The 23,836-nt window shown below is 45.2% G+C and overlaps 1 protein-coding gene across 4 annotated transcripts in view; it reads left to right on the forward strand.

Moving 5' to 3' along the window:
- HDLBP (high density lipoprotein binding protein) overlaps positions 1-23,836 on the forward strand; it is a 1,657,332-nt gene that overhangs the window by 960,850 nt on the left and 672,646 nt on the right. For all 4 annotated transcript variants that reach the window (XM_078665718.1, XM_078665720.1, XM_078665719.1 and 1 more), the window contains exon 17: positions 22,731-22,949. In XM_078665718.1, the coding sequence (XP_078521844.1) occupies positions 22,731-22,949 (219 nt within the window). The remainder of the gene's footprint in view (positions 1-22,730; positions 22,950-23,836) is intronic.

The raw sequence follows: 23,836 nt of genomic DNA on the forward strand, positions 1-23,836 counted from the left end.
CAGCTCATCTGCGCAGGTTAGGGGTTTCAGTCTTTCCCTACCTCGACGACTGGTTGTTGAAGGCGGTGTAGGAGAGTAGGGTGTGCAATCCTATGATCACCCCAGATTTTTGCTTTTTGCTTCACTGGTTTACGACTTTCCCTGGCTGTGGGCCTGCTAATCAGACCCACAGCCTAGCTGTTCTCTCTACTCCAAATTGTAACCAGGTACTGAATTGGCACTGGGCCCTCTTGAGTCCCTGTACCCAGGGCAGAGGTCTCCCAGGGGCTGCAGCATGTATTATGCCACCCCTGGGTCGACTACCTAAAACTGACACAACTGGCTGCTTGACAGCTGGGGCCAGGTGGTGTAATCACCCTTTGCTTTAGATATAGTATTCCTATATCTAACCCTAAAATGGACACATCTATTCCTATCAGTCACTCCTATGGCAGGCCTTATCAATCCTGAAGGCAGAGTGCTTGGAATAATGTGAAATGGTGCTCTGGCATGAGCTGAGCCCGTTTGCAGCTTGCGGAACCAAGTCCTAATAGCTGTTCCATGATAACGCTATACCATATACTCTTAAGTGCATTATGTACCTCGCGGTCATATGCTAACTTTGGTATAACATTATCAAAACATGTCGAGTAAGGTGTCATACGAATTGGAATACTAACCCCTCGCCAATTCTGGCGACGGGGTTAGCATTCCACCCTTCTAGAGGGACACAACATGTATATAACTGTGAACCCCGGTTAAAGTCAGACATAGCCTCAGCTCCACAAAATGGATGCTGCCACCGAGACACAAGTCTGCCCTCCTGCTGCTGGGAGTCCTTCCAGCAACGGAGGCATGGACAAAGGGTTTCCTGTCAGGGGCGGTGCCAGCACCATCCCAGACAGGATTTTGTGTATCCCAGGTAGGCAGGGCTTTAGAGGAAGGTGACTGCAAGTGGCACCCCGGTGCTCACTGTGCATAGGCCGGCTCAAACCAGTTCTGGGGGCACACCAGCCCCTGAGCTGGGGAGAGAGCGGACAAAGGAGAGGGGTGTAACCACCCCCCTCCTGGTCCCACCCATGGGCAGGACCTAGTCTCGTTGTGGTAAATAAATAAATAATTACCGGTACTATTTTTCTATGCATTAACTGAAAAGGATAGCTCAATAAATAAGAGGCAGAATCCGTGGTATCTGAGTCATACAGGCTTTAATTAGATGGCTCGAGCCAATGGACCATCGGGTTCCATCACCTGCGAAGGTTCAGGAAGGGACAGACACAGGACAAAGGGAAGTCGCGCAGCGCCTCATATTAACATCATACAGTATATATAGTAAAACAGTACAATTGCATTGAATACAGTAGGCGTAACAAGTGACAAACGGAAGATAAGAACATATGGGCGTAAAAAGGAGGCGTGCACAGGGCGTGCACGGAGACATGTGATGTAAACGTCACAGAAGTGTCATAAATGGGTGGATACATGGAGGGGGCTACCTGGGCAGCTGGAACCTTTAACCTACTGGTGCGCGCAAACGGGCCATGACGTGTAACTGGGGAGAGCTGGGGGCTCTGACTTCTAGTACTAGAAGAGGAGACTAAAGTCTGGGATGTCAGAACGACCTGTACCTACAGCATATCTGATATCTTGTGTTTGGAGTACATGTTGCTAGAATCTAAAAGTCATCAGAGCAAAGGCTACTTGTCACTAAGGGTAGTGCATGCATATATTTCTTTATGTATTGCGTGTGTTATGAATCTTCTATGGATATTAATTCAGTAATTCTCATGCATGGAGACAGAAAGACTAGACTATAGATGAAGATGTTTATGTGGTTCGTTAGCTAGGAATGTGAAACCGGGGAGCTGAACTGATAACTAGAGGCATAACATATTCTTGGCAGACAGGCAGGCAGGCCAGGCCGGGCACCGCGCTGCTTGGCAGGAAGTAAGTGAAGGGTCAGGGATGCGGGAGGGGCTGCATCGCTCCTCAGAGTGGTTCAGGAGACTTGAGGCTTGAATCTGGTGTCCGGGCCCTGTGAGGCCTAGAAACGGGGACAACTCGATGATTTAACGTGCACAATGTGAAAGACGTTGGCAACATAGGCCTAAAAGCCTAATTCACGTTGCTTTCACGGGGGACTGGATAACTGACATACTGACGTTGGACACAACTATAATTGCGTCTTTATTCGGTCAAGGGGGAAATATGCATATTAATCATGCACATATAACATACGATGGGGAACACGTAGGGACACATGACAGGGCAAAATTCAATTTTCCTCATTCCCTCCTTGTTCCCTACGTTTCCTTCAGGAAACATCAATATTCATGAGACCATCTATCTGTTCATACAGCATCATTTGCTCGTCTCTTATCTTTTGGGAATAGGACTTTGGACGTGGAATACAAGAGGTAGCGCACAAGCCGCAAATCGCAGGGCCACATTGTAAACAGAGACAACAACTGAATATGATCATTACTACTATTTCTAGGAATGATAGTACTTTCCATCCCCAGGCAGATATTATGCTCCAGAGCCAACCGGACCATGTCCAGGTGCCTGGATTCTGGTGTAGCTGATGGGCTATTTTATGAAGTCTTGTTATTGCTGAATATACAGACGGTGCGTTATTAGGAATGAAAACGCAACAACTAGATCCGATGACTCTACAAGCTCCGCCCCTATCGACCAGTATGACGTCAAGAACAAGGCGGTTCTGAAGAACGACAAATCTCATAGCAGACTGTTCTTCTGTTAAGTTACCTAGAGCGGAAGTAGTCTCATTCACTACTGCTTCAAGGGTTCTGGTTAACCTACGTATTAATTTACTATTCTGGATAGGTCCTATGAAGAAAAAGAAACCTTTATTGAAGTCTGTATACTGTTCTAATGCAGTTTCAGTTTGATCGACAATTGGGGACTCGATTTCCCTTCTATGTCTAACGTGTACTAGATGTGTATTTCTGTGATAATCGGATGGGGCTAGGAAAACTGGTGGCAGTAGGAAGGCAATGTAACATGTTCCATCCCAATCTAGGGGCAGACGTACATATGCGGTCTGACCACATACAAAAAATGAATGACGTGAGGCTTTGAAAGAAGATTTCCCACTGTCACTATACTCGACCACAGTAGTACAATCACTGTGTCCTAGATGTACTGAACCATTCTTTCTGACACATAACTCGCCTTTCACTGGTAGAACGGTTATAGAAGGTAAGTCTGGAGTAGTCTCGGACTGAACATTCAAAACCATGAAATTCGAGGAGAAATTACCTAGATCGTATACTTCATTTTCTAGATCTAACCCTGTCCTATGGGAAAGACCTTCCTTGTCTGGGAAACATGTTCTATTCAAAAGGGACTTATTGTCTAAGGATGATGTTAACGTAAACCATGCTCCACACAAACCATTGTGTGAAAATGGATAGGGAAAAAGTGGCAGAACTCCCTTCGGTGTCTGGAAAGGGGGGAGTCGACCACACACCCAACAATTAGTGGCATTGCTGGTCTGGTGTGAATAGTGTAACATACGGATAAAAGTATTGTTGCGCATTGCAAGTCGGTAGGATAACTCGTGAGGGGGAAGTTCACTAAAAGTGTGCTCTACTGTATTATTAGAGGAAAGATGTACATGCGAATCAAGAGGAGGAAAAAATACATGTAAAACATAACTTATACATGTGATCGTAAGACTCAGAAATAACATAAACAATAATGTAACACATCTGCTTCGCAGATTCTTACAGTAACGTATTTTCTTGGAGTTTCGTCTAACTCTCTCACTATGTGGGTCTATCTTATACATGTCAGGAACCTGTCTAACCGCTTCACCCGAGAGGGACTTAAACAATTAAACTGTCTGACTTGCTAGACCTTAATTTGAGTTTATACTCCTGCTGCGGAGTTTTCTCTAACAGGGGAAGTTTAGAGTCAGTATCGGGGCAGTCCTTGAGAAAAGTCTTTGGACGGAGTCCATGGAAACGCTTGATGTGGCTGGAGTGTAGCCAGCCCTTCCTGCCTTCCAGCTTTACGGCGGTCCTTGTGGTCATCAGAACAAGTTTCGGCTCCTTCCAGCGGGGCTCCAGCGGGCTTGAACGATCAAAATTCCTAACGAGGACTAGGTCGCCTGGAACGACCTCGTGCGGTTTCACTTGGGTGTTGTCTGGAAAGGCAGCCGCGACCTGTGAACGACAAGAGAGTAGTGCAGACATCAAGGAAGCTAGGTAATCTGTCAGCATATTACTGTCAACATCGGTGATTTTACGTGGCATAGGTGTACCCCACATGTTTGGGGGACGGCCAAATACAACTTCAAACGGTGACAGACCAGATCGGGAGTGAGCGACCATTCTCATATAGAAAAGGGCAACCGGCAGGGCTACCATCCAATCTACACCTTTCTCGGCACAGACCTTCGCTATACGTATTTTCAGAGTTTGATTGTGTCTCTCGACGAGGCCTGCTGCCTCGGGGTGTCGTACGCAGTGGAACTTCCACTGGTACCCTAACAGAAGTGATACTTGTTTCATGAGTTCGGATGAGAATGGCTGTCCGTTGTCTGAATACACGACCCTGGGCAAACCATAGCGTGGGAAGTACTCACGAACCAACTGCCTGGTAGTGGTCGCGTCAGTGTAATCTGGGACTGGATATGCTTCTGTCCATCTGGACAAAGCGCATACAACTACGAGGACATACTTGAAACCTCGACATCGATCCATCTGAATATAATCCATCTGGAGGACTTCAAAAGGGTGGTCAGGAGGATGGAATCCACCTTGTTCCACCGGGACACCTTTACCTGGATTGAACTGACAACAGATCAAGCAGGTACGCACTTTCTGCTTCGCTGCTGCTCGTAAATGCTTGTTAAACCAGAGGTTCTGAATACTGTCTAACATGGCTTTTTCTCCTAAATGTGCTGGACTATATGCTGTATTAATAATGACTTGAACCATAGAGTCGGGGAGAAACCATGTGGCTCTTCCCTTCGTCAACCATCCCTGATCTGTCTGGACCCCTCCTTGTTCAGACCATTTCTTGATTTCATCTGGGGTAGCATGTGTCTGTATGTCTAGTACGTCTTGTGTAGGGTCCTTAACTGTCATACAAGTCGTCTGATCTGGAACATCTGTCTTTGTCGTGTTAACTGGAATGTCTGGAGTCTGAGCTGTAAGCTTGGCTGTTCGATCTGCTAGATCGTTACCTTGGGAAATGGTGTCAGTGGCTTTCGTATGTGCTTTGCACTTCATAATGGCAATGGCTTTCGGTAAATGTATTGCTTCTAACAGAGCTTGAATGAGGGGGCCAAGCTGAATCTTGGCTCCATGAGAGGTCATGAAACCTCTTTCTTGCCAGAGGACTCCAAAGTCGTGAACGACTCCGAATGCATAACGTGAATCTGTGTATATGTTTACTTTCAGGTTCTTGGCTCGTATGCAGGCTTGGGTCAGAGCGATGAGCTCTGCTGCTTGAGCAGACAAGGTGTCAATACGATGTGTTTCTATAACTTCAGTTTCAGTAGTCACTGCATACGCGGCTACTAACTCTCCTGTACTTGTTCTCATACATGAACCATCCACGTAAAGTGTCAGGTCTGGATCAGGTAATGCAATGTCAGTCAAGTCTTGTCTTGGCTTTGTCATGGTGTTAATAACTTCCACACAGTCATGTGTGGCAGGATTTGGAACAGTCGAGGTGTGGTAAATAAATAATTAATTACCTGATCTATTTTTGACTATAATCAATAAACGGTTAGCTCAATAAATAAGAGTCAAGATACGAGGTAGCTAGAGTGTACAGGCTTTAATCAGGCATAAAAGGACTGGAACAGGACAGCCTGCATGGGAATGGGATGGCAGCTGCCGGGGGCAGGATCTGGGAGCATAAGGGGGTAAGGGTAACTTTTAATAACAGTACATTCGTATATATAGTTAAACAAATTACATTGCATTCAATACAGTAGGCGTAGCAGTAGGCGGAGTTTGTAGCAGTCGCGAAAGATAAGAGCAGAATGAGGTAACAGAAGGCGGCGTGTACAGGGCGTATACATAGACATGTGATGCAAACGTAACAGAATATGTCATAAAAGGGGCGGAAACATGGAGGGGGCTACCTGAGCAGCTGGGACCTCTAACCTAGTGGTGCGCGCAAACTGGCAATGACGTGTTACTAGGGAGAACTGGGGGGCTATGACTTCTGCGCTAGGAGAGGAGACGAAAGTCTGGAGTGTCAGAGCGACATGTACCTAAAGCCTATCTAGTATCTGGTGTTTAGGGAACATGTTGATAGAATCCAAAAGTTATCAGGGCAAAGGCTAACAGACACTAAGACTGGTGCATGCATAATTCTACATGTAGTGTGTGTGCGAGGAATATTCTATGAATATTAATACAGTATTTCTCTTACATGGAGACATAAAGGCTAGACCATGACGGAAACTATTGATGCGATTCAGTAGCTTAGGAATGCAGAGAAGGAGGGCTGGACTGATAACTAGAATCATAACATACTCTTGGCAGACTAGGAGGCAGAGCCAGGCCGAGCCGGGCACTGCGAGGCATGAAAGTAAGCCAAGGGTCAGGGATACAGGTGGGGGCTGTATCGCTCCTCGGAGAGGGTTCAGGAAACAGGAGCTGAATCTGAGTCCGGGCCCTTTTGAGGCCTAGAAACGGGGACAATTCAATGAATTAACGTGCACACTGTAAAACGTGGCAACGTAGGTTTACATAGGCCTGATATTCGTTGTATTCACGAGGACTGGAAACTGGCATACTAGAGATGGACACAACTGTAATTGCGTCTTTAATCGATCAGAAGGGGAATACATGCATATCGATCATGCACATATAACATAAGATGGGGAACACGTAGGCACATATAACATGGCAAAATTTACTTTTCCACAGAGGGTAACAGCGTAGCAGGATTTAATATGTTGCAGCGTCTGATTTCTATGTGTGGCTGAAACAGTGTCAGTTCATATCCTGTTAAACGTGCAATTGTCAAGTGCTGAGTCTGTGTTCGGTTTAAAAGAACTTCCACGGAGTGTGGAACTTGTACTGTCAGGGAGTGTCCTAACACTATGGAATCACTTTGTCTGATAGCTAGAGCTGTGGCGGCAACTGATTTGAGGCACGCAGGCAGAGCCTGGGCTACTGGATCTAATGTGCTAGAAAAATAAGCACAAGCCTTGTGTTGTCCTGCTTGATCTTGCGTGAGAACTGATAATGCTGTACCTTCACGTTCAGTAACAAAAAGTGTAAAAGACTTACTGTAGTTTGGTGTCGCTAAAACAGGTCCTTTACATAAAGCTTTCTTTAACTCATTGAAAACAAGTGTATGTTCCTGGGTCCAAGGGAGGACAGTCGATGTCGCTGCCTCCTGTGTTGTCAACTGTATCAGTGGCTTGGCTAGATATGCGTACTGAGGAATCCATTGTCTACAGTAAGAAGTGAGGCCGATAAAAGCTCGTACCTCCTTCTGTGTCTTGGGCTGTGGAAGATGTGCTATTAACTGGATACGGTCAGGTGTCAACTGTCTACCCCTCTTGGACAGCAAGTGTCCTAGGTATACCACTTGCTGGACACAGAATTGCAGTTTCGAAGGGGACACCTTGTGCCCCATTTCTGCCAGGAAATACAAGACTGTCAGTGACGCACGCTCGCAGTCACGTTCTGTACGGGCTGTGATCAATAGATCATCGACCTACTGGAGCAGGGCAGTGTCAGTTGGCATGTGAATACTGTCTAGTTGTCTTTAAGTGCTTGACTGTAAATACTAGGACTTTCCGTGAAACCTTGAGGAGCACGTGTGAATTTATAGCTTCTTCCATTTAAACAGAATCCGAAAAGGAACTGGCTGTCTGGATGAATGGGGACACTAAAGAATGCGTTCTTGAGATCAATAACAGTAAAGAACGTAGCTTCAGAATCAATGGCAGTCAATAGGGAAGAGATATCTGGAACCACTGGGTACTGGGGTATGATACATTTATTGAGTTCTCGAAGGTCAATCACTAATCGATAAACTGGAGGTGCATTTGGGTAGGTACGTTTAAGAATCGGAATGATAGGAGAATTACATACATTGGAGTCAGTTTCTACAACTACTCCTTGAGCGATGAGCTAGTCAATGATTTTCGATAAGGCTGCTACAGCCAGGGGGTAATTTGTACTGTCGGATTCGTGGTAATACAACACCTTGTTTCAGAGTGACACGATATGGTGTAATGTGCATACAACCTACATCAGTTGGACCTTGCGCCCATAAAATGCTGTGGTACATTCAGTAATCTTGGATCAAAATCTCGTAACACATAATGACCTTTAAAATCACGTAAAAACAATCCCACTCCTTCCGGAGAACAGCAAATTACAGCTCCTAATTCTTTCAATGTTTTAATACCAAGTAAATTTTCAGGACATGATTTCGTAAGTAACAAGTCTGTAGTTCGGGACAATGGACCAACTTCTAGGGAAACTGGTTTCGATATTTCATTAACAATAGGCTTTCCTGAAAATCCCAGGGAAACATTTCTTGAGCCTGAGAGTGGAGCCCCTGGAACCTCGTCATGACTGATGGTAGTCCTACTTGCCCCTGTATCAATCAGAAACTTTCTGTCTTTCCCGAATACTTGACTGTGTACATAGGTACCCTCTTGATCTACAGGAACCTCGATGAGAGGCAAGCCAACCTCCCTCTCTAGGCTGTTTCATGAATACTGCTGATATTCTGGATAATCTGACTGTGCGTACTGGTACATCTGTTGTGTAACGGGTTGTGTGGCAGCTATAGGCTGCGGTACTGTAACTGTCTGTTGTGCGTTCTGCGGTGGTTGCGTATTTTGCGGAACATGTTCCTGTCTAGGAGGACGCGGTCTCTCTTTCGTCTTACCTGTAGCTATGTTGTGTTTCAGAACTGCACATTCGTTTATATAATGACCTGGCTGTTTACAGTAATTGCATGTCCCTTTAACGGGAGCTGTAGAATGACTAGTTTGATTCGTACCCCTCTTCTGACTATCTGCTGGAACAGACTGTGCAACTAGTACTTTCATTTTCGTATCTTTCATACGTCTCCTTTCGTGTTCTTGCTCTTCCCTGATTCGGTTCTGGTGATACTGTAACATCTGTAGCATTTGGGACGGGGTATTAGCTTGCCATGTACTCTCGACTTTTAATACCCGATTTTTAACTTGTGGTAAAGAATTTTCAACTAGCTTGGTAAAAAAAAGATGTGGATACGACTCACTACTTGTTTTCAAACCGCTATTAATAATGAAATATTTCTCAAATCTGGAATAAAAATCACTAGTGTCTTCGTCTTGTTTCTGTTTACAGGCTGAGATGGCATCCCAATCTTCCTTTTTCGTGGCTAGTAATCTTGGCAAGACTTGTATTAACAATTCGGGCAACTCTTTGGCTTTATCCCCAAGACCAGTACCTGGGACTCGTGTGTTATCTTCGTTCTCTAATGCGGTCAAGTCAATCTTTTTCTCTCCCACCTCCCATTCTTTTTCTTTGAGTTTTTCATATATGCCCGCAGGCAACAGAACCTTTAACATTTTGATGATATCTGGATACGTGTATTCTCCCATACGGAGCATGTCTTTTAATTCACGGTGGAACCCTGCTGGATCTTTATCGTGACAGGGCACTAACTTTTTCATTTCTAGTAGTTCTATTTTCGTTATAGGGGTGTAAACAAATACTCGTTCGAGCTCACCCCCCATTCCCTTAACAGGATGTACTTCTCGCAACGGATTCTGTCTGTCTATGTAGAATGGGGGTGAAACAGGAACAAAATGTGGAGTCAGGAACGTTCTGTATTTGTGGCGTTGTTCTAAAATGACGCTAATCAGATCGGTACCTAGACCTTTCCATCTGTTTAGGAGTAACTCGTTCAATACATTATATAAAGGACCTGGATCAGAATGCTGATCCTCATACAGTGTAATGAGATGCTGGATCATGTACATACCCACCAGTCGCTGTTCGTCTGGGGGAAGCTTCAGAAACATTCGAGCCACTACTTCGTCTGAATACGTGGTAGAATCACTAGTCCATCGAACTGCTGATCGGGCTAGTTCTTGTTCATGCATGGTACTAAGCTCACTGTAACCTATTCGTAGTTTCAGAACTTTATCGGTAGCCTGGAATAATTGTTCAAGAGAACACTGTTCTGGTACGGGAGGAGGAAAAGCTTTCTTGTAGTCTGAGCGTGGGTGTCTATCAGAAGGTCGGGTCCTACCTACATACGCTATTCTGGTGGGATTCTCGTTGTCTGCCTCTTCGTCTGAAGAGTCATTCTCTTTCTCGGCTATTATTCTTGCTTTCTCCCTCTCGTGTATGCCTATAATTTCTTTACGAATCTTTCTGTACATGGTTTCTATACTATTCTGTGTCTTGTGTTTTCCGTCTGCTATATTGTCACTCCATCTCATCAGGACTTTCATCTCTTCTGGATTTTTATCAGGACGATCCTGTTCTCTTATTAAACAATTTATTAGAAATTGCAAAATCATGCCTTGAGTCTCGACTTTCCTGTGTGCCATAGCTTCGTGAATACTTTCTGGTTTCTCCCCTGTTCGGATGAAATGATATATTCTGTCTAAATGTTCTTTTATATCCGATATGGTAATCAAGAAGTTTGCAACTCGTCGTAAACGTACGGAATGCAATATCATGTGATCTTCGCCTGGCACTGGATCATATCTGCAATCATTAAGGAACCGTTTGAGTGCTTCGTACGTAGCCACTTTTGGCGTACGCTGTAATGCTGCGTCTCTCAGCGTCAGTCGTTTTGTTTGAGGCGGGGTGATAGGAATACCTCCCCCTGCTCCTCCTGAACCAGAATCGTCAATTAATACTGAATGTGCGGCTGCTGGTAACGTAACTGGTAAAGTAGGTGTACGTAATGTGGGTTGGTCCTGGGGTACTGGCACATTAACAGGATTCCCGGGACCAACGGCTGGAGGCACAGTAATTACGTTATTAACAGGAGGTTGAACTTGAACAGGCGGAGTAGGATTCGTATTAGCATATTCTGGGACAGTGTCATCTAAGTAGGAAGAAAGAAAGATTTCAGCTGCGGTCGGTTTATGACGTAGCTTAGTCGGGACCAATGGTGGCGGTAAATTACAGGGTGTTTCCGGGGTTGCCTTCGGCAAACCCTCGGCGAGAAGGGGATACATACCTTTAATAAGAGCATTTCTTTGTCTGTCTGACTGTTCTGCTCTAACTCGTTCACCTTCTTCTAGTAATTCCCTTTCTTGAGCTTTTTCTGAGGATTCTCTACTTAATTCTGCCTTTCTGAATTCCTTTTCCGTTCTTTTATGCGATTCTTTACGCCACAATTCTATGGCATCTTTCTGGGATTGTCTGGCTTTCATTTTCCATAATGCTTCTTCTACTCTCATGATGCACTCGGCATCCCATGTTCCTGAAACAGGCCATCTATATTTCTCTTCGAGATCCTTGCTGTAGTCTACCCATAAATCTAGATACAGTATGGCATCTAAGCCATGTTTATGATACATGAAATGTCCAGGACTGTCCCTGGGAGGGACAGGAACTGATTCTTCGAGTAACCCTTTTCTGGTTTTTATCTGACGTAACTTAGAAAACAGCGGCATATTTGAACCGTAACTTGAACTTGAACACAATACACAATGAACACAGTAATGAATAGCAAACAAATCACTCATACCACAACATCAAAAACACATTAATAACAGTTCGAACAGATACTACCTGATACATTGAAAACACAATACTTGAACTTCTCGAGAACAGACTTACTAGAATTACTGGATGCACTGCTAAAACAGTACAGAACATACCGGTCTCCTAAAGAGACACGTCATACCGTATCCACCTAGGTGAACACGTCGGACCGGATCTGTGTACCCAAACCCGTCGGACCGGGCACAAATTAATGAACCCGTCTAGATACGTTCCCAGCAACGGTACTCACCGGGAAGCAAAACTGAAGGCCTCGGACTGGACTGGACTGCTACGACGTCTGGTTACTGCTACGCACTACGCATGCGCCTCGGGCTTTGGGCTTCGGAAACAGGTGGGCCTCCGGATACCTCGGACCTTGCTCTCTCGGCTTGGGCTCTGGTCGGGACGATCCGCCTTCCTCACCGCCTCGTCTGGATGCCGGACCGCAGTCTCCGTCTCCTCCGTGGGCCTGAGGGAGACTTGAAGCAGAAATATCTGCACGTGCACAGTAGGGGTCCGTCACGGCTGTAGAAGGGTCAGGGGGCCTGCGTTACATCGCCGGCGCGTGGGGAAGGGGCTGGTCCCTGTTCGGGCGCCATTATGTGGTAAATAAATAAATAATTACCGGTACTATTTTTCTATGCATTAACTGAAAAGGATAGCTCAATAAATAAGAGGCAGAATCCGTGGTATCTGAGTCATACGGGCTTTAATTAGATGGCTCGAGCCAATGGACCATCGGGTTCCATCACCTGCGAAGGTTCAGGAAGGGACAGACACAGGACAAAGGGAAGTCGCGCAGCGCCTCATATTAACATCATACAGTATATATAGTAAAACAGTACAATTGCATTGAATACAGTAGGCGTAACAAGTGACAAACGGAAGATAAGAACATATGGGCGTTAAAAGAAGGCGTGCACAGGGCGTGCACGGAGACATGTGATGTAAACGTCACAGAAGTGTCATAAATGGGTGGATACATGGAGGGGGCTACCTGGGCAGCTGGAACCTTTAACCTACTGGTGCGCGCAAACGGGCCATGACGTGTAACTGGGGAGAGCTGGGGGCTCTGACTTCTAGTACTAGAAGAGGAGACTAAAGTCTGGGATGTCAGAACGACCTGTACCTACAGCATATCTGATATCTTGTGTTTGGAGTACATGTTGCTAGAATCTAAAAGTCATCAGAGCAAAGGCTACTTGTCACTAAGGGTAGTGCATGCATATATTTCTTTATGTATTGCGTGTGTTATGAATCTTCTATGGATATTAATTCAGTAATTCTCATGCATGGAGACAGAAAGACTAGACTATAGATGAAGATGTTTATGTGGTTCGTTAGCTAGGAATGTGAAACCGGGGAGCTGAACTGATAACTAGAGGCATAACATATTCTTGGCAGACAGGCAGGCAGGCCAGGCCGGGCACCGCGCTGCTTGGCAGGAAGTAAGTGAAGGGTCAGGGATGCAGGAGGGGCTGCATCGCTCCTCAGAGTGGTTCAGGAGACTTGAGGCTTGAATCTGGTGTCCGGGCCCTGTGAGGCCTAGAAACGGGGACAACTCGATGATTTAACGTGCACAATGTGAAAGACGTTGGCAACATAGGCCTAAAAGCCTAATTCACGTTGCTTTCACGGGGGACTGGATAACTGACATACTGACGTTGGACACAACTATAATTGCGTCTTTATTCGGTCAAGGGGGAAATATGCATATTAATCATGCACATATAACATACGATGGGGAACACGTAGGGACACATGACAGGGCAAAATTCAATTTTCCTCATCGTACCAGCCCCTTTCTTTAGAATAAAGGTGGGAGCGGGGACCCTTCCAAATTAGATCAGCTTTGAATCCTGAAACTACTTTCCACGAAAGGAACTCTCGACTTCTTCTCAAGATTTCTCCCTTGTGACTAAGGAGTAGTCACCCTGCATCAGCAGGCACCAACTAAGTATCTTGCGGTTTGCTGAAACGTCCTTCCTCCGGAACCAGACTGACCAGCACGACGAGACCCGGTCTCCCTGCCCTCTCTGACCTCTACCAGCCTCTACAGCACAGCTGAGAACCGTGGGTGCGACGAGACCAGAGGACCCGGCGACCATCAGAACCAGCACGACACTGACCCAGCACGACCGCCGAGGGACCCTCGAGTGGGTGCACTGGGGTAAGAGAAGCCCCAACCCCAAGCAGCACGAGCACCGAAGTCCAGCCCCCCAGCATCCTCCAGATCTGCGTGGGGCCCTTTTGCTTCTGCGCTGCTTGCTACGTTGTCCGGTCACTTGCCCGTTGGCTAGTGACCCTCCAGACGACGTCCTACGTTTGTTTCACCGCTGGTCTAGCTCCTCTAGACTGGCCCTTGTCTCCTCTTGAAGGGGAACTTCCTCAGACCCTCCTGGTCCACTTCAGACGCCATTTTGTGTCGCCACGTGGGCTTGCCTTAGCCAAGGCTTGTTGCCTCCTTCACCGGATCCAGCCTCGCCAGCAGCAGACATCCGACGTGGGACAGCTCACAGACCTCCAGCCTGGTCGACACCCTCGCCCTGATCCGTGCAGCAGCAGAATCCAGTGTCGCCTCCTCACCTGGCTGAGTGACCTCGTCCGGTGCCATCCTGGTGCCATCCTGGTGCCCACCTAATCACTGGCTAGTGATTCAGAACTTGGTCCTCTCTGCTTACAGGTATCCTTCTTCACTAATCCAGTCCTTGGATCAGCCCGGAACATCTTCACTGGTCGCCTGCCAGCAACTTTTACTTCAGGCTCCTGGTTCGTCAACGAGGATTCCCGACGACACTTGAACCCTATGCAGCCGCAGCCCCTGGGCCAGGTAAACCGAGTACCACGGTGCTCCAGCGTAGAGCCACTCTCTAAGTGTCTAGATCCACTTTCGTTTTTGACCTACCTAGTCGGGTTCGCCCGAGAACACTAACTTTGCATTTACTAGCCTCCATAGACTTTGTTCCGCATCCCGCGTGAGAGTGCACACTCTGCACCCGACCCCCCTAGGTCTCCTGCTCGTAATCTAAAGGTTCAGTAGTCTAGCCCTAGCGATCCCAAAGCCTCTGAGAATAGTTACTTACCTGCTAGTAATTCGCATTCCACTTTCATAGTATATGGTTTGTCGTGCCCCTCGGGCATTTGTGTAAATTGTGCGACTTTCAGTATTTCTTTAAGAGTTTTGTATTGTGCTTAGCACCCTGTCCTCATAAAGAGTCCAGGGTTGTTGTGTTATAAATAAATATCCTTTTATTTTCATAACAACTTTTGTGGTGTCCTTTCACTTGGTGTTCAAGGGGTATATGTGATGGTAAAACAGCTGGCTTAACACGCCCTCTAGAGATTAGCCTTAGACTGCTCGTATCCATGCTACTAGGATAGCTGGTCTAAAAAGGTTGACTTATAACCAATCATCAATAAGGGTTGTTTGGACTGATACAGAGTGCTCACTAGAATAGTGAACATTATATATCAGGCCAACTTCTCACAGGCGGGCTTGCCCCAGAGTCGTCAGCCACCTCCAGACTACGGCAGATGTGCACCAGCTGGGGTTCTCCATCAATATGCCAAAGTCACACCTGTGCCCCTCTCAGAAGCTCCTCTTCATCGGAGCGGTTCTCGGCGCGGTTTCGGGTTTCTCCACCCGAACAGCGGGTCCGGGATATTCAGGCTCTGATTCCCATCTTTCAGCCGTTATCCCGGGTCTCGTTCAGGTTGACGCTGCGGCTTCTGGGGCTGATGGCCTCCTGCATCCTACTGGCGCATCACGCCAGGTGGCGGATGCGGGCACTGCAGTGGGACCTGAAGTTTCAGTGGGCTCGGCATCAGGGCAACCTATCCGACCACGTCCTGATCTCGGAGGGCACTGCAAGACAGCTGCAGTGGTGGCTCACAGACCGCGATTGGGTCAGCGGCAGATACCTCTCACTTCCCCAACCGGAGCACGTAGTTGTGACGGACGCGTCCCTCCAGGGCTGGGGAGGCCACATGGGAGAGGCGGAGATCAGAGGCCTCTGGTCTCTGGCGGAGGCCCGGCTCCCCATCAACCTTTTGGAGTTACGGGCGATTCGTCTAGCACTGAAGGCATTCCTCCCCTCTGTCCGGGGGAGTGTAGTGAAGGTGTTCACGGACAACACCACCACCATGTGGTACTGCAACAAACAGGGCGGGGTGGGGTCGTGGACCCTTTGCTAGGAGGCTCTGCGCCTCTGGCAATGGCTGGAACGCCAGGGCGTGACCCTGGTGGCTCAACACCTGGCATGTTCTCTGAACGCCAGGGCGGACGAGCTCAGCCGTCGGTGCATGATGGATCACGAATGGCGTCTGAACTCGGACGTGGCGCAAGGCCTCTTTCAGCAATGGGGAGAGCCTTGGTTACATCTATTCGCCACCGAAGAGAGCGCGCAATGTCATTAGTTCTGCGCGTTGGAATTCCCAAGGCGGCACTCGCTCGGCGACGCAGTGGCAAGCCCTTCATGTGCTGCTAAGATTAGTCCTGTTCTATGTTCCATGTTTGGAATTACTCTATCCCCCTCTCCAGGGATTCGAGCAAAAGGAACATTATTTGCATCAGTTATATATAAGTACTTGAGTGGAAACCCTTTTGGAAGGGTTTTAACACCGTCTTTTACTGAAGCAGTGACAGCTTGCATAATTTTGCGGTCTATTTTTGTTTTTGAACGAGTGATTGCAGCTACGGAAGCCGTTTCCACAGCTGCCTTCGCGGCTTCATCAGCCAATGAATTCCCTACAACGTAAACGCCATCACGTTGATGACTCAGTGTATGGATCACGTGAGTCTTTTGTAGTTCTTTCTGTAATAGAACTACTTGTTCCCAAAGCAATTTATGCTTGATTGTGCCACCTTTTGCATCTTTGAACCTGTTAGAACCCAGTTCTGCAAGTATTCATTGTAAGATTGAACGCAGTAATACGAATCGCACACTGAGTGTGGGGAATTCGCGATCGGTATTTTCAAGCGCCATCTTGAATGCTTACAGTTCAGCTCGCTGAGCTGTACAATCTCCTAGAGATTGAGTTTTCGTGACCATAGGTCTGAATTTACCATCGCGCCAGCGACCTTTAACAATCGCGCACGCAGTACTATAAGCTTGTTTATCCCCAATTGCGGGCTGTGCTGATCAGTCTGTATAGATTATACATGCGTAATGTTCTAGAGGCAAAATCTCAATAGGCAGAGGACATTCTTGTTCGTATTGTAGAAGTTCTTGTGTCTTCAAGTATGGATCAAAAACGTATTAGTCTGTTGCAGCAAGAGAGTTAACCCATTGTATCCATCTTGTATGTAAAGCTTTTTGAATTTGGAATGCTCGCTCTTGTTACTGCTTCTAAGACCGGTACAGGAGTAACAACCATTATGCGTTTTCCCTGTGTGAGGGCTCGCTTTTGCTACTGCAGTTTGAACCGCTGTCAGAATCTTTTCTGTTGAAGTGAATTTCATTTCAGCTTGTGTGTACAAGTGTGATTTATAAGCTATTGGTACCTTTTCACCTTCATTGAAGGTTGGGTATGTGATTCCCCATCTCCTTGGGATGATTTGGATTACAAGGTTGCGGACGCTTACGCGTGTCTGTAAATGTTTTGTTGCTAACGTGTCTGTTTGCACTGAATTCAAAATTAGTGTGCTTTTGAGTCCAATTAGTTGATTTGAAACCAGGTTTGATTAGTTCGTAGAGAGGTTTATCCCTTTCTGCGTAGTTCAGAATGTAAGTTCTTCCGAAATTCATGAAACCTAGAATTGACTACGTTTTTCTGCGTTTTTGGAGGTTGGAGCAGTGCACTCTTCTCCAAAAAGATGGCTGCCAGGCTCCTGCCTTTACTTGAAAGTTCATATCCTAAGAATAGGATGTTAAGTTGGGCAATTCGTGATTTCTTGAAATTGAATTTGTACCCTTCAGAAGCGAAGCCAAGCATTATGATGATCACTCTGTTCAAGTGCCTGTCCAAGTCATAGTCTGTTAAATAGATGTCATCGACATAAGATAATGCCTCATCATCATAGGTTTGTAGTAACTCTGTTACTCTGGCTGAAAATAACCCTGGACTATTCTTGAATCCCTGGGGGAGATGGCAAACATGTCGCTGTGTCCCCATAATTGAGAAAGCCGTCAAGTACCTGGTTCCTAGTGCAATATTTTGACAGCAGAAACCGTTGGAAATATCTAATGTGGTTTTATATTTTTTACGCACGATGTTATTCATCAGTGCTGCACGTGTGCATGTTGTACTGCAAAAGTTTTGCAACAAGAGTTTAAGGTCTGTAGTCCAAAACTAGACGATATGTATTGTCTGGTTTGGAGACAGGAAACAAAGTATTGTTCATGAACGAGGTGCATGCTTCAATCACCCCTTGATATTCAAGTTGATTTAAGATCTCCCTGACCTGTTTTTTAGCTTCCTGCTTGACAGGATATTGCCTTTGCTTTGTCGGTTGAGTTTTTAACTGGATTTTATGGAGAGGAGAGTCCTCATCCCATCCTACGTGATTTTTATATAATGCTGGAGCCTGGGCTACAGCCCATTTTCTGGCATAGGTATATTTTTTATGAATTGGAATGTGAAGAGTAGTGGTTGTCTAAATATTCCACCAAGAGCAAAGCGTTTAAAAATATCATTAGGAAACATTGGGTGATACGGTCACAAGAATCTGAATTTAATAACATATTTTGTGAGATGCCTCTGTTTGCCTATCAGAGGGCAAGTAGCCTGGGAAGTCTACTAAAACCAAAGGAAGTTCAATCAGTTGAAGCATTTCAGGGGACATTACCCTGTTATAATTGCAGTCACTGCAACAGTGTCCTTAGAGGGAATTTTGTCACACACCCCAGCAAGGGATATAAGATCAAATTACGTGTAACAGCCAAGTGTGACACATCAAATGTCATTTATTTATTGAAATGTCCCTGCGGTCAAGGGTACTTAGGGAAAACTGGGAGGAAAATTAAGATAAGACTCAATGAACATAAATCAAGTATTCGAACGAAATCATTGAAATCCACAGAAGTCACTCATTTCCAGGAAGCCTCACATAACATAAGCCAATTGAGATACACAATTTTGGAAATTGTGGTAAAAAAAGGCCTGGACAATAACAAATGTCTACTACAATGAGAGAATTATTGGATTTTCAAACTAGAAACTCTGAAACCAACCGGACTGAATGACCAGGTCGAATACAGCTGTAATTTGTAAAGACTTTGCTTTATTCCAACATTTTTTCAACCATTTTTTCTATTTAACACATAACTTTATCGTTTATACCTTGGACATGTACTTGTTAGCTAACTCTGTTTTTGGTGTCATTAGTTAATGATTATTAATGTTTGTATTGTTAGCATAACTGATCACATGGACAGTTGGCCATTTAATCAATTCCATCCTTTTAGTTTTATATTTTCTTCGGCATTATGGTTTCTACCGCATTCACACACTTTAAGATGGCTGCCATTATACTGGTGGTACGTTAGTCCTATTTCTAGTTTAACTATAAACACAACGCTATGGCGCTTTGTGATTACATACTTTGGTGAGCAGAGTGCGGCGAAATTCGTTTGACATTCGATGCGGGCACATTGAATCATGTTAGCTTTTGGCTTTCGCTCACTGGCATGTCACGTTTGGGAGGCTTGGAGCACACTTGATTGTTTTTGAAACGCGCATAGCCTGCCTTTTACAGATTTCGTTCTTTAAACGTGCACAGCCCGTCTGCGTGCATTCATTTTTCGATTCACCCGATACGTTATTATTAGCACGATATTATTAGCCACAGTTAAGTTCACAGTGAATAAGATTACCTTTCACATTACTAGCCGGATACTCAGCTGATCGTAGTCATTATAACACCATAATACTGTTATACAGTTCACCATGAGTTAGGCACTAACGTCAAGGATATGCACAATCCCATAGGACCACACCTCATTCACCTATTTATTTTCGTTTATTTTTTAAGCGGAGCTCATGCTGCACTCTTTTAGGGAGGTTGCATGGCATATACACTGATATCACGGACATTGATAGAATGACTGACAGACACCAATTGGTTAGTATGTTAATTGCGGATTCTGAAATATTTTCCATGTATTCGCATGTACGATACACCTGTTTGATTTGCAGAACCCAGTCCCTGATGAAGGCTAGTCGGTAGCCGAAATGCATTGGACAATGCTCTGGGGATAAGAATGGATGTATTACTTTCTTTTGATGAATCAATGACCGTGAATACAGGTTGATACCTAATGGAATTAAGAATTAAAGATATCTGGAGTACAGAAAATATATCGTTTTGTCTTTGGAATTTGTTTGTTGAAAATTAACAACCCGACTAAGGGATTATGCTGTGACTAGGGGGAAGTCACCCAATTAAGGGGCACGCTATTTGGTCTAAAATGATGTCTTCGCCATGTGGGCACTCCCTGACAAATTCAGGTGGCCAATCTTTTTCTGCTAGAAGAATGGCCTAACCCTTAGATAGCTTTTCCCATTAGAATGCTTTTATTTTCCCTAGTTATGTCCCCCTCCATCCGGAGCGTTACTTCCTATAACCTATGGGGTACACTAACCCTGGTGTCGGCAGTTTCAACTTGAATTCATTCATTCAAGTCCACTGTCTCCAGATGATCCTTCAGGATCTTGCGAGCTATGGGGACTTCTGCTGCGCTGTCTAGCATCGTCTGGGCTCACTCCCCGTACTTGAGTTGTGTCCTCAAGATCCTCGGCATGTCTGATTTTTAGACTTGCTACCTTCTTCTTGGTGAATTGCTGTTTCTTATTTTTAGGAACGTGTTGATAGTCTTTGGACTTCACGAGTTCTTCCTTGTGTTCTGACCGTCCTTTCGGATTTCTGCGAGGAAGTCTTGAAGGTACGAGAGGAACGTGTATTAGTATCTTGATATCCATCATGTTTTCTCAAATTATCCCTATTCCTGAGGTTATACCTCTTTTCAGAGGGCTCCCGTTGAGGAAACCTACCTGTGGACTGAGAACGCTTCTCTTTCGGAAGTGTCTGTTTTGTGTTTTCCCATTTCTTTTTAGGAGTAGTGTGATTATTTTTTATAAAGACCTTTTCAGGATTTTCCGTTAGTTGGGGTTTTACTGGTTTCCCACCCAAACTATCTCTACCTAGTTATTCATAGGATTTTTCAATAATTCTAGCAAGTTCATGCGGTTGCTCAGTAATATCAAGTTCTTTTAGTTTTTGGCGGATTGCCACGGATGCTGCTTCACCTTTAATGTTAGCTAATAATATAGCCGAGACCTGGTTGTAATCTTTTAGTAATATCATACCAAGATTCAAGGCAGGTTCTGGTCCGTATTCATTTTGAATCTGTTTCAGGGCGTCTGGAATTACCGCCATTGACGGAACGCCATGAGTTTTTGTGTAAACTGCAGCAAAGACTGTACCCCAAGTGTCAGTCCTCCAGGTGTGGTGCGATCCCCATCAGTAAACAGATTGTTAGAATCCTGTGTTTCTCATGAGGGGTACTATCTGGAAATACTGCCTCTATTTGAGTAATTTGTTTAGCTAACCAGAACGGAATTTGTTCCTTTTTTGCAGGCAATTTACCAATGACTGATTGTTTAGTCTGTGGTGTAATTTTGTTTGTGTTCCCCTGATGAGGGATGTGCTGTGGAATCCTTATAGCAGGTTGGACTGTTAAAGTCCGCATGACATATTGAACCAATTGTCTATGGATTTTGATGTACTGTTTTAGCTGAGCTAATAGTTCTACATCTGTCATTCTTTCAATGTTGGGATGTGGTGTATAGCTGGCTAGTCCCGGCCATGTTGCTCCTGGTCATCAAAGAAGTAGTTCTTTGAAAACTCCATGAGTTGTTGTATAAATCAATATTCAAGCAAGGGGAAGTCCCTGACTGCTGAAGGCGGGTTTTTCAAGAAATCTGTGTGGATTTTACTAGTGGAAGTAGCCATGTCGTATTTGGACTGCATGAGCTATGTCTAAATATGGTTATGATTTCTATGCCTATATAAGGACATGGTGATTTATACCTGTATATGGACATGAATCGGGAAAATTAAACTAGGGTCCTAAAATGCTATACAACAAGGGCCCTAGTTTCATGGCACCAGTTGTCAGTTTCTTGCATAGCTCTGCGTTCCTGGTGCGGAAAGTCATGCACAGATCTGAAGTCGGCGCGTCTAAGTATCTCCAGGGATGTCATCCTGGCGCCAACGACGCACGTGGGGCCACACGACCACGCCTACCGATGCGTAGGGGTACTTCTGACGAAAACTTTCCGGATCCAGCCTGACGCCTGGAGGCAATTCTAAGGTGAGGAATCTCACTCCTATTTCTTACAGATATATAGTTACTGAAGGTAAGTAACTTGTGCATCTAGGCTCCCTTTGTTTCATAATATTTGATATGATTGTTTTGTGTAGAGTGGGAAGGTTATTAGAATGTTAAGTTAGTGGTCTGAGGTCCAAGTTGGCCCTATCTCCTGTACACATTTAGGCGTCCGTGTGGAGCTGCTCTGTCCATTTTATACATGAAATTATCCATGTCGATCTCTCAAATACCTGTGTACCTGGTGATGAGGGGTGAGGGCAAGTTGTATATGAGAGGTGTATTTGTTACGTTTTCATTGCATTGAGCTGATGCAGCATTCAGTCTGACCCCAGTTTGTCATGATTCGCACCTAAACAGTAAGAGTTGGTCTGAAAGTAGACTCTAGGCTCAGAAGCCTGTGAAAGGTTTGGAGAAGCCAAATGATTTTCGAACATTTACGACCCTCTTGTCTGACATTTCGCATTGGGAAGAAAAGGGGTACTTGACTCCTTGGCCTATTCTGGGTTAGTTTTCAGTGTTCACGTATTTTATCAAAGATCCCATTATAAACCCTGAAACTAAATCGACCCACTGCTAAATCCTCCCCTCTCACAGCCTTTCAGGATGTGTCTTTATTAGGATGCACGTTTGACTTTACTGATTGCTTTTCCAAAGACACTACCCTTTACTACTTTGTTTCTTCCAGGCAAACATTTCTGAGATGGAAGTCTCCATCCCTTCCAAACTGCACAACTCACTTATCGGAGCCAAAGGACGCTTTATTCGCTCTATTATGGAGGAGTGTGGGGGAGTGCACATTCACTTCCCGACTGAAGGATCTGGTAGCGACACGGTCACCATCCGTGGCTCTGCTGAAGAAGTGGATAAGGCGAAGAAACAACTTATGCAACTAGCTGAAGAGAAGGTAAGTCTCTTATCCACCTAACCTAGATGAACCTTGGTGCACTTTATCAAAGACCTCAATATTGAAACAAACCTTTTCAATATCATTACTGAGCAAAAATGTAGTTTGGTGCCCAGTATTAGCGTTCTACATTTTACTTTTCCCCTGGGCCTAGAAACCAAGCAAAAAAAGTAAGAGAAACTGCAGAAAAATATTTTATATTAGATGTGTGGCTGTAGATTCACATGCTTAGCATACTCCTGCCATTTAGTGTTGAGCTCCGATGTTTTCAAGTTTTTCTTCGAAGAAGTCTCATGGGATGTCCTGTGACTCCTCCTCTTGCTGTGCAAAACGCATGCGGTACAAAAGGGGGTGGTGATGGACGGAGCATCTGAACCAATCAAACACTCACACCCAGTCAAAAGATCTGGGTTTGATCCATCACTGTTCTTTAGCCCCCTCTGCCACCCCAGTTCAGACATGGCTATATGCAAATCAGTCTGACCCTGTGTGCCTCAAGGGAACAGTCCAGCCCGAACACTGGTCCCTTGCAGACCAAACCTGTTAGTACAGAAAGTACGCAGCAGTCGCAGGGACGAGTCCAATATTCTTTATTGGGCTAACACACTTCTAAGACGCGTTTCGGCAACCGCCTTCATCAGTTAGAGGCCGGCGCCACCGTTAGGTAGAGTTTAAATACATCCGTTCATAAACATAAAGAAAGGACACATTTCTTGCATCAAAAACCACCATTACTAAGTGGTACAAATGCAGTTAGAATTCACTGTCTGATATTACGCCCTGGATGGACTAACACAAGTAACCATGCAAGCTATTAAAAATATATACATTTACAAAACAATTCAGCCCTGGATGGGCTTAGCCCAGAATATGTCAATTGCGCACAA

Source organism: Lissotriton helveticus, chromosome 11 (assembly GCF_964261635.1).
Source record: "Lissotriton helveticus chromosome 11, aLisHel1.1, whole genome shotgun sequence".
Classification (NCBI taxonomy): Eukaryota; Metazoa; Chordata; class Amphibia; order Caudata; family Salamandridae; genus Lissotriton; species Lissotriton helveticus.